Source organism: Monopterus albus, unplaced genomic scaffold (genome assembly GCF_001952655.1).
Source record: "Monopterus albus unplaced genomic scaffold, M_albus_1.0 scaffold128.1, whole genome shotgun sequence".
NCBI classification, from domain to species: Eukaryota; Metazoa; Chordata; class Actinopteri; order Synbranchiformes; family Synbranchidae; genus Monopterus; species Monopterus albus.
Genome location: NW_018128008.1, coordinates 2228844 through 2240910, shown reverse-complemented (window position 1 = coordinate 2240910; position 12067 = coordinate 2228844). Strand labels below are relative to the sequence as shown.

The 12067-nt window shown below is 42.6% G+C and overlaps 1 protein-coding gene across 1 annotated transcript in view; it reads left to right on the top strand.

Moving 5' to 3' along the window:
* Window positions 1–12067, top strand: part of cenpe (centromere protein E) — a 46582-nt gene that overhangs the window by 31971 nt on the left and 2544 nt on the right. The window contains 10 exon segments of the mRNA XM_020612882.1: window positions 3009–3131; window positions 3216–3407; window positions 3501–3710; window positions 3949–4161; window positions 6398–6601; window positions 7448–7624; window positions 7822–7922; window positions 8258–8355; window positions 9452–9587; window positions 9682–10025. Of these exon segments, the coding sequence (XP_020468538.1) occupies window positions 3009–3131; window positions 3216–3407; window positions 3501–3710; window positions 3949–4161; window positions 6398–6601; window positions 7448–7624; window positions 7822–7922; window positions 8258–8355; window positions 9452–9587; window positions 9682–10025 (1798 nt within the window).

Genomic DNA, 12067 nt, shown 5'->3' with positions numbered 1-12067 from the left:
ATTATTATTGTGTTAGTTTTAGTTTTATCTTAATTTTAATTAAGCTTTATTGATCTTCTTTGTTTAAACATGTTTGGCTTTTGTTTTGTTTTTTTTTTTGATTGCCCTATTCTGCCTTACTGTTATGTATTGGTAAAGCACTTTGAATTGAATGAACTTCTATGGAAAGTGCTGTAGTCTGATTATACAATACAAACTGTTTAAGCAGTTCATCTTTTTGTTTTACCATGCAGCAACATTTCAGCAGCTACATTTACACACTTTGATACCTCCTCCCCTCATTTGTTTTAATTCATCAAGTTCCCTTGTTTGCATGTCATTGAGCTGTGGAGGAATGTGGGCACATACTGTCTTTCAAAGTTTGTTTTTTTTAAGCCTCTGCTTTATTTTTGCTTAACTGTGCATGAACATTTCCAAACAGCTGTGGCTCAGGAGGTAGAGCGGGTGGTTTCCTAACCGGAGGACTAGCAGTTCAATTCCTAGCTTGTCCAGTGCACATGTCGAAGTGTCTTTGAGCAAAATACTGAACCCTCTATTGCTCCCGGTGTGTGAATGTGTGAGCGTTTGGGAGTGCGACTGGGTGAAGGGCCAAGTAGTGTGAAAGCGCTTTGAGTGTGCTGAAAAGCATAGAAAAGCGCTATACAAGTATAAGACCATTTACCATTCATGCACAGTTACAAGGTATGAAGAATCATACACGAGAAAAACCACTCATGTATTGTCTTGTCAGCTAAGTGGATCGTCACACCCCTAGACAGAAGTGAGGTCATTGACCACCTAATCAGTTCATTCTTGAATCCAAGTGGACACTTCAGGCAAATGTGAAGAAATTCCCTCAAGGTGTTCCTGACATACCACATTCATAAGAATTGGATGGGTGGACAAACTAAAAAATATAATGACCCAGGCCGCAGATGATGCCAGTGAGGAGGCATATCAGGAGACCAATGATGTGTGAACAGAATTTCATGGTACTACACTACATAGGAGTGAAGATATTTAATAGTTCTGTTTTTGATATTGCCCTTTGTGGACAATCCCTCTGCACTCATCTCATAGCCATCTGCACATAAAGACCAATTTGTCCAGTGTGGAAAGTGGCTTGTTTTGATGAAAGTTAGGTTGTAGCTTGTCTACCATACTATGGTTGGGGAAAAGGCATTGTATGTGTTTTAATAACATTTCACTTATAACATCAATCCCAGAATTTGAAATCGTTCTGACTTCACCCAAGTCTCAGCAGCATCTGTTGTCGTCATCCCTTCGGGGAAAAGGAGTTGACCAAGCTGGGTAGTGCTATTTGGAAAAATCTGTGCACATTGTAAAAGTCTGAGTACTTGTTGGTGAAACTCTGCAAACCTTCCCACCCCTAATACCAACTTTGCCACATTTGCAGGAAACTGTAATAACATGTTTGTGAACACTTGATTTTTAGGGTTGGTCTGAGTTGGTTGTTGGCTAAGGTCTGCAATTACTTTGAGTGCAGTGTAGTTAGCAGCAGATCCCTTACAGCAGGTTTGGTATGAATCATTCTTTTTTTCTGTTCTTCTTTGGGGTTTTTAGTTGTTCCACATCACTTGTGAAAGGCAGAATTTGACTAAATTCCTGATATAAGATTGAACAACTTAAAGTTGCATTAGCTAATTTCTCCCTCTAATTTTTGACCTTTTTAAAGGCAAAATGAGTCGAAACAAACTCGAGCACAGTCTCCTCCTGTGTTCCCTCTGTCTTTCCTTCCCTGTATCTGAAATTGTCATATGTTGTCATGACAGTTGAGTAGCCAGCAGTAATAACCAGCTCCAGAACAAATGTAAACACAATATAGACCCTTTTTTTTTTTTTGTTTGTTTGTTTTTTGTGGCATTGCAGGGTCACAGTGTCAGACGCTTACATTTTAGCGATACGCATATGCATGTCTAACATTGTTTGTATTCTATGTATCTGCAGTAAAGCAAGCAAACTACACATACAAATTATTTTCTGGGGGGGGGGGGGGGGTGTTTTTGTGTCAGGAATATTGATACACTACTAATACTCAGCCTACTATCAAATTGGGTTCAGTGTTGCGTAATAGGCACACATATCCATGAGTTGTATGTAAAATGAGAAATTTCACATTCACCTTATGGTTTTATAGTTGAGCAAAGTCCCCACCTTTTCTAGTTGTGTTAATGACAAATTTGAACAACTTATCACTAAAATGTTACATGCACTGCAGTGTTTTGACATAAACTAGAATTATCAAAATTTACTTGATTTGATAATCTGGCCGTCCCAGGTAGGCTAGTGGCGAGAGCGCTGCACCCCAGGTTCGAATCAGGGTTGCGTCCAGGAAGGGCATCTGGCGAAAAAACACGTGCCAAATGTCAACATGCGAGTTGTCAGTGTGACGATTCGCTGTAGCGACCCCTAAACGGGAAAAGCCGAAAGTGACTTTCTTTACTTCATTTGATAATCCAGGAAAACACGCTGCTATCTGGATAAGGATAATCACCTTTATTGGCCAAGTATGTTACACACAAGGAATTTGTTTCCGGTACAAAACCGAGGCAGCCATCTGCAGCGCCAACTCAGCCGATGGCTCTAACCATCGGGGGGGTTCAGTGTCTTGTCCAAGGACACTTCAACATGTGGACTGCAGGCATGGTGATTCGAACCTTCAACCTTCTGGTTGGGAGACGACTGCTCTACCCACTGTACCACTGTCAATTCCGCTGCTAACTAGACAACAAAATACTAACTTTTCAGTCAGTTGGAGTGCCTACAAATTACAACCAGAAAAATTCAATACAAAGATATAAAATTGAAACGCAAAGGTTGAGGGGGTTGATGCAACTTTATTATTTTCAAAATAAGAGATTATTGTATTATTATTGGTGTTGGAGAAGAGCTATGTACATGCAAGACTATCTTCTACTTACAAATTGATTTTGTAATTTTAAGGAATTCTCTCTCTCTCTCTCTCTCTCTCTCTCTCTCTCTCTCTCTCTCTCTTCCCCCCCCAACAGTTTTCCAGTGAAGCAAATGTAGCTGTTTCAGCCCTCAGAGAGTTGAGTAGTTCAGATAACATGACAAGTGTAGTCAAGGAGACATTGTCATCAAGGCTGCATGACTCTGCTGGGAAGCTTGAGGTAAAGTCACCACTGAAGTGATTTGTTAGACAGTTTAACATAAGAGTTCAACACAACTCTGATGCTGTTAAAATATCATTGCAGGTGTTCTTCAGAAATTTTCAGCACTTCATGGACACTTGTTCCAATTCCAACTCCAAAGCCCTGGATGAGACTCTGAGAGTGGAAGTTTTCCTCAGTCATTATCTGCTCTCTCTTCCAAAACCCATTGTGGAGGCCTACAGCTCTGTCTTTGAGCTGGGAGAGCAGATTTTTGAGAGTCTGCAAGGCATTACAGTAAATATCAATATTTTTCCATTTCAAATTTCATAATAGTCTTTTGACCCTTATGATCAGGTGAATACCTAAAAACTTGTACTCTTTTCCCAGATGGACCTAGAGAGACATGCAGCGGCCTACAGAATACAGTTTAAGGAATTGGTGAAAAATGATTTGGCTGTTTTTGAGGAGAGGAGGCTACAAGATGTGCTGCTGTGCAGAGTGGAGGCACCCAGCTACTCTATCAATGATGAGGACTTCTGCACACTTTGGCATCACAGACTGACTGAAGTGCTGGACAAGAGGCAGCTCTACTTGCAGGTGAGAATGCTTTTCAGCCATTCCAACACGATTGTCCTGCAATTAAATTATTTGGCATATGCCATTTATCCGAAGCAGGCTGAAGCAGTATATAAAAATGAGTAGGAGGAAGGCTAACACACAGCTCAAAGGCATGTTTCTGGTGTCTACATTATATGTGATTGTGTGTAATCCTTCAGTATTTATCATCTCCTCAACATTATTGTACTGAAACTTAGTGATGACTCTGGTTTTGTAGAAAATGGCCAGCATTTTGGAGAAGCTCTCGGCCTACATAGCTTTGTTCCCCAGTGAACTGTCAGCTGAGATCAGTGAAAGGGAGAGGTTCAAGGCACACCTGCAGGCCCTGTTCAAAACCCAGCCAGTCAGCATCAGTACGCTGGACAACATACTGAACTGTGAGCTGGACCGCAGATCTGCAGTGGTGCACAGCAGAATGATGATTCGGCAGGTAACTCCCTTGATTTTCACTTCCCTAATTACTTCTTCACAGAGGTTCTGTTTTACTTTGTTAGTTAGCATTGGGTGCCATAACAGGAACAAAAGTAGAATAAGAATAGAATAAGTGGAAAACATAATTAGAATAAATCTAAACGGTATAGCCAATAAGCTGTGACTCAAAACTGAGTACAGTCAGTGACAGTAGTGCAAAACAATAATAGGAGATTGTCAGATGGTTCAGCATCACCAGGGTGTTGGTGATGAGGTCCAAATAGCATATGAGGTATACATGGACATTATTGCAAATGACCAACAGCAGCAGATATCCCAGTAAAAAAAACGGTCAGCAGCAGATTTACATATAATATAACAGAAGGTAAAACAGCAGAGGTTGTTTTGTTTCCACAACAGTCAGCAACAGATTTAACTGTAACATAACAAAAGGGGGAATGTATTGAGTTTGTGCAAACAGCAGGGGTAGTCTTTTTATATCTTTTTATGTTCTGTGGTGGGTTACAGTCCAGGGGCAGAGGGGGGGAGGTAGTGAACAGGGTTCAGCATCCTCACAGCCTGGTGGATGAAGCTGTAAGTCTGGTGGAGTGGGCCTGAAGACTCCGATACCTTCTCCCTGAAGGCAGGAGTCTGAAGTGGGAATGTGCGGGGTGGGAGGTGTCATCAGCAATGCTGATGGCTCTGCGGGTGTTGGAAGGAGCACATGATGGGGGGTGGGGCACTGGCTCTCCTCAGTTTGCGGAGGATGTAGAGGCATGTTTGAGCTTTCTTGGCCAGTGTTGTGTTGTTGTTGGTCCAGGAGAGGTCCTCAGAGATGTGCACCCCCAGGAACTTGATACTGCTCACTCTCTCCACTACAGCAACGTCGAAGGGTCAGTGGTGGATGCTTTAGAGGTTTTCTCCTGAAGTCCACAGCGATCTCTTTAGTCTTCCCCACACTGAAGAAGAGGTTGTTGTCCTTACACCACTGGACCAGTTGGCACACCTCAGTCCTGTAGTTGGCCTCATCATTGTTGGTAATGAGGCCAACTACAGTCATGTCATCCGCAAACTTGACAATGTGGTTGGTGCTGTAGGATGGCACACAGTCGTGGCTCAGCAGTGTGAAGAGCAATGGGCTGAGCACACACCCTTGCCGAGCCCCTGTGCTCAGCGTGATGGTCTTGGAGATGTTGCTGCCGACCCGCATACTTTGTGGCCTCCTTGTTAGAAAGTCCAGCACCCAGTTGCAGAGAGAGGTTTTGAGTCCCAAGTTTTTGTGTAAGCTGCTGGGGAATTATTGTGTTGAATGCTGAACTGAAGTCTAGGAACAGTATTCGCACGTAAAAGTTCTTTGAATCTAGGTCAGTGAGGGCTGGATGGAGAACAACAGTAATGGCATCCTCTATGGACCTGTTTGACCTGTATGCAAACTGAAATGGGTTGTGAGAGGGAAGAAGGATGGACTTGATGTTCTGCCTGACCAGCAGAAGCACTTCATAATAATTGAAGTCAGTGCTACGGGCTGATAGTCATTGTAACTGGTTGGGTGGGGCTTCTTTGGAATTAGAATTATTGTGGTGGCCTTGAAACACGTGGGAACAACTGCTTGACTCAGAGAGATGTTAAAGATGTCCATGAGGACATCCTTGAGCTCCTGAGCACAGTCCTTTAAAACATGACCAGGTATGTTATCCAGTCCAGCTGCCTTGCATGGGTTGATCCCAGAGAGGGTCTTCTTCACGCTGGCTGCAGACAGACACACAGCCTGCTTGCCCAGGGGAGGGGTGGTCTTCTGTGCTGGTAATTAGTAATTGAAGTACTGAGTTAAGGTTCTTGGCACTGTTCTAAAGTTTGTTGCAATTTTGTTAAAAATTTCAATGTATAAAAGTATGTTGCAGCAAGCACAGTGAGGGGTTCTAGTTATACATTCTGAAGCCAGTATAGCATATTAATTTGTAAGTAATAGTATCCAATCATTCTTCCCCCCAAGTTTTTATTCAGAAGCAGCAGCAGCTTTCATTAGCAAGTTACTTAACAGTTTAATATGTGCTGTTTACAGGTGCTGTTAATCAGTTGCACTTTTTAAATAAAAAAAAAAACACAAACCATAGCCTTTTCCTCAGCAGTTCACTTCCTATTTCCTAAGACTTTCCTAACCTTTTACAGAAGGTTCATATGTAATTTAGCTGCTGATAAATTGTCAGTTTTCCATAATGTATACATTGTCTCTAATGTCATAATACCTCCCACAGAGCATCGCTGGTGAACTGATGAAACTGTTGGCAGAGCTGGAGTTGCTGAAAGGTCAGACTGAAGCTCAGCTCAGAGAGGAGAGAAGCAAGAGTCACAAACTGCTACAGGCACTGGAGGAAGCTCCTCTGACAACAGAGCTCTCCCTACTGAAGGACAACCAGCAGCTTGTTCTGCAGCTCCAGCAAGTTGAAGAAAAGGCCTCGGTAATGTCTGACATATCTGGTTCATACCAGTTTTATATGTGCTTATGACTGGGGGCATCAGGTGGTATCAGACAAGAACAAAGTGAGCTGTCTGCCCCTAATTGGGATGCTTTTGTTAAAAAAATAAGATTGGGGACTTTTTATCTTTCCTCCTCCTGTCAAATAATTATTGCATGTGTCCAAAGTCTAGATGAAGTTCGGCTTTGCTCCTCTGCACCTTTAACGTATTTGACTTGCATACAAGGTCCTGCTGTCACAAATACTCAGCGGAGCACCAAATGTAGATTAATCTGCTGTTGGAAATGGTCCCTAACAAATGTTGAGCAACTACTAGGGATGGGCAATGATTTTTGAATGGCCTTAAAATTAGAAAAAAAAATTAAAAAATTCATGCAACATTGGTTTTGTCTTTAAAACAAAGGCCCACTGTTTTTCCACTCTCTTTTACTGGCGCCTGGAAATGGCACCATAATAAGGTTAAGTATATCATTTTGCTACAGCCCCAAATACAAACAGCAGAGACTAGAGCCATCTCCCAGCAAATATTGAGTAGCATTTTAGCTTGAAATGGTCATCCCTGCTAACTATTTATGTTTGTGAAGACTGAAGATTTACATCTTCAGGAAGAACCTGTGGACTTGAGTCTGAAAGCCACAGACAGAGTAGGGAAGTTGGAAGGAGTCCAAAGAATATTGATTGACACAATGTAGCATAGCTTGTACAGGCCAGTTGTGTTTTCTGCCCAACCTGTGTCTGTGCATAGCAGTTGGATCTTGTCTCGTGGCGCAAACTGGCAAGACTGGGAAACTTGTCTATCAGCTGGTAACATGTTTTTCTGTCTTCCAGTACCTGTGTGTACAGAAGGAACAGCTGGAGGAGGCTCAGGTCAAAGCCAACAACAGGATATCCGACCATGAACAGGCCATGCAGCTTCTGCAGACAGAGCTGCAGGACAGCCGTGCACAAGTTGAGGAGAAGGAGAATGCAATCCAGACCCTCAAGAGCAAACTGCAGGAGTCTGAGGTTTGTCTAAAGATCTCATTTCCAAGGCCCATCATACAGGACTGAACAACAGCCACTGTTTTTTGTTGAGACTTGCTGGTATACTTCTCCATTATACTGTGAGCAGATTTGTCATGGTTATTAGTTTTTAGTTTTTTAAGTTCTTTGGTTCTTGGAACCATATTGAGTAGCTTCTTTGTTTGTTTTTCCCATATCAGAAAAATGCATCACCCATTGCAGCTAAGATGGAAAATCTCCAGACTAAGCTGTTCCAAATGGAAGTGGAGTTGTATTCAGTATCTGATAAACACCAACAAGAGTAAGAGCCCTTTGGATTCATTCTAACCCTTTTTGTTTTTGTCTTATTGACTGGACCTGGTTGTTGTAATGTCAGGATTTCTATAGCTGGTTTTGGTTTTTGTTTTGTTTTTTTTGTTTTTTTTCTCAAAATGTGTGAGCAGATGGTGAAAGAGGTTTCCTCATCAGGGTTTATAGAGGCCTGTCTGGTAGATCACTTCAGTAGTTTTTGTATCGCTAACAGAGTAATTTCATAAGCTTAGGTCTTTGCAGTCCTCTTTTCCCATACTAGAAAAGAACGAAGGGGTTAATCCATTCCATGAGTGACAGTTCTGACCATAGTTTTATCCCCCTCAGGATCCAGAGGATGACTACCCTGTTGACTGAGAAGGAAGATGCCATGAGGAAGCTGAGGGAGGCCCTGAGGAAATCACAACAGCAAGGAGAGGAGTCATGTAAGTGTGTGGGTGGGTGGGGCAGTGGGGATAATTTATTTTCGGGTTTTGGGTCTTATGATATATTTATATGGCGTCAGCTTCATGATAACATTTTTTTTCTTATAAATGTAGAGAGTTGCCTATAGACATGTAGCAGTTGGATCACAATTGGAAAAAAAAAAAAAGTTTTTCAAAATGCTGTTTATACATGTTGATCTCAACAACTGCATTAATGATCAAACTGCATAATTCAGTCAGTATGAAAAAGGGCTGAGTGATTAATTGTTTTCTAATTGAAAATGGCTCCAAGTGAGTCAAATAAAAACATCAGTCAAATTTTACAGCAGAAGAGAAGTCCTGGGGAAAGTAGTCTGAGTTTACTTAACAGGGTGATGTTGTATAACTTAATTTTCTGCTCTAGTTTCAGCACAAATTGTAATGCACTAATCAAAGTCTATGATGAGCTCAGATCTGCAGAATTGTATGAATGAAGGCAATGATGAAAATACAGTATGCCTGTTCTGTATTTACTGCTGTACCAGTTTGAATTCTTATTTCATGCTCTCCTAGCCTATAGCCAAATAACCACACTAACATTAAAAATGGAGGCCCTGCAGACTCTGAGTCCAGACTCTGGCAAAGTCATTTGGTATTCAACATGAATGCTTAATTGATACATTTCATTCTATCCTTCATATGTTTTGCCAGTATGGGTGTGAGAGATTTTAAATTGCCTTCAGAGTGGTCAAAAAAGTCAGCAGAAACTGATTATTAGTATGAGAGAATGAATTCAGTATGTGTAGACACCTTAATACACAGCCACTAACAGTAAGTGCACCTTCCTAACTGAACAAGTGAGCTGACCAGTTCCTTCCACCTCAGTAACTTAACACTAAAAGCACAAACTGATGCACACAACTTTTAACAAAATGTACCTCTGTCACCTGCCAGGCTGTTTAATGAAGCTAGTCAAGTGTGTTTGTCAGTCTTTTTTGTGTTTTAGCCCCTTTGTGACCAAAGGTTGGTTGATGCAACTGTATATTGAATTTGGTATGCATTTAAAGATGAAGAATGGTCATATGGAGATGCATTAATGTAATCTTGTTGAATTCAGTCCTGCAGGGTAAGGACCTGCATGCCAGACTGACCAATCCCAGAGGTCTCATGATCAAGAGCAGCATTCAGATGGAAAAGACCAAACTAGAGGAGGAAGTCAAACAGCTTCAACTGAAAATAGCTGAGCTGGAAAGGTCAGATCAGTTTGAGGGTGGAAGTGCTCAGACAGATCATGTGACTTATGGCATCTTTAGTTCACCTTTGATTTCTGTGTCCTTGTCTCTGCAGCTTGGTGTCCAGCCAGCAGGCAGAAATAGGAAAGTGGAAGAGCAGAGCTTTTAAGCTAAAGGTGAAGAGTAAAGCTGAGGTGGACAAGCCCTTGTCACCTTGTACTCCCACCAAGAGGGCTCTTCCAATGACTTCAGACTCTTCCAACTTCAACTCACCTAAGAAGCTTGTGGTTGCATCCAAGAATCCCCTGGACTCTCCCAGGAAGCTACTAGAGTCTCCAAAGGTGTCTCTGTCTGACTCCCCAAAAAGCAGATTGTTTGATGTGGATGGAAGCTCAGACATGCTGTCCAGAGCACTTCCCAAGCAGTTCTTTGATAACTCCAGCTTCCTAACCATTCCAGGTAAGTTAACCCTAAAACATGAATCCACAGTGTTAAACTGTTAAAACGTTTGTCACGTACAATGAAATTTAAAAGCCATCCTAACAGAGCCTCACCTATCCAATCACATAAACCCTAGTAAAACAAGCTAAAAATCCACACAGACATATACACATATAATGTTATGATAACCCCTCAATGCATAATTAGCATGTATTCCTTGTTGCCTATTCAGCAGTTATTGCAGTTGGGTAAAACCTCTTTTTAAATCTTTGTCCTTGTTTTAATTGATCTGTATGGTCTTTCTGACGGCAACAATTCAAGCAAAGAATAACCAGGGTGAGATGTGTCTTTTACAATGTTATGAGCTTTTTTGAGACAGCGGGAGCTGTTTGGTCCTTCTTCCAGAGAAGGAAAGGGGCTGCCAACAATCTTTTGTGCGACATTAATAACCCTCTGGAGCGCTGTCCTCTGGGCCACTGTACAACTACTGTACCACACATAGATACAGTAAGTGAGGATGCTCTCAATAGAGCAGCAATAGAAGGACATCAGCAGACTCTGCATAATACCATTCTTCCTCAGAACTCTCAGGAAATGCAGTCTCTGCCAGGCCTTTTTCACCAGCCCTGAGACATTAACTCCTCGGGTCAGGTCCTCCTCAATGTGGACCCCCAAAAAGTGGAAGTCTGACCCCCTTTCAACACATTCTCCACTAATGTATAGTGTGGTAAGACACCTGTTCCCTTCTTCCTATAATCAATTATCAGCTTCTTAGTTTTGGATGTATTAAGGAGCAAGCTGTTTTCCCTGCACCACACTGTCAAATGCTCCACCTTGTCCCCGTAAGCATACTCATCCTCCCCTGAAATAAGCCCCACTAGAGTGGTGTCATCAGCAAACTTAACAGTGATGTTGCTATGATGGATGGGGCTGCAATCCTAGGTACAGAGTGTATATAGCAAAGGGCTCAGCACACAGCTCTGTGGAGAACCGGTGCTGAGACTGAGGGCTGAGGAGATATGAGAGCCAACTTTAACCCTTTGTGTGCAACCAGATAGAAAACTGTAAATCCACTGGCAGAGTATGAAGGCTCAAGATCCATCGGTTTGACCACCAATCTGTGGGGAAGAATGGTATTAAAAGCTGAACTGTACAAAGAGCATGTGCACATAGCTCCCCTTCTGCTCCAAATGGGACATTGCAGCCTGAAGGGCAGTTGCCACAGCATCCTCTGTTGATCTCTTTGCTCTATAGGCAAACTGATGTGGATCGAGGTTTGGTTGGAGCATTTCAATGATGTGACTCCGAACCAGCCTTTCAAAGCACTTCATCACCACTGGAGTAAGTGCCACTGGCCGGTAGTCATTGAGACTGGAGATATGAGGTTTCTTGGGCAAGGGTACTATAGTGGAGGACTTAAAGCATAATGGAACACTTAGACTGAGACAGAGACTGGTTGATAATACTCATGACACCAGCCAGCTGATCTGCACAGTCCTTCAGCACATGTCCAGTAACGCCATCCGGACCAGTGGCCTTCCTTGGATTTACTGCCCACAGCATATACCTCACCTCATGCTCTTCTATTCTAAAAGTGAAGCCGCTGTGGGTTGTAGGACATGGTGGGGCTGTCCTGAGTGGCGGCTCTATGTCAAAACGGGCAAAAAAGATATTTAGCTGCTCTGCCAGTGATGCGTCACCCTCCGCACCTCCCATGTTGGTCCTAAAGTTGGTGAGATGCTTAATTCCCTGCCACACCTGTCTACTGTTGTTGCTGTCCAGGTGGTCCTCAATCCTCTTCCTGTAGTTCATCTTAGCCAACCTAATACCTTTCTTCAACTTTATTCAGGCCATGCTGTAAAGACCCCTGTCACCCAACTTGAAAGCAGTGTTCCTCTGTCTTAGCAGCCACCTGACCTCCTGGGTCATCCAGGGCTTCTGGTTAGGACAGAACCGGATATGTCTGTTCACTGTGACGATGTCCGTGCAGAACTTAATATAACTCAGAACACTGTCAGTGAACGCCTCCAGGTCCTGATGTTTGGGAAGTTTTCAGTTTG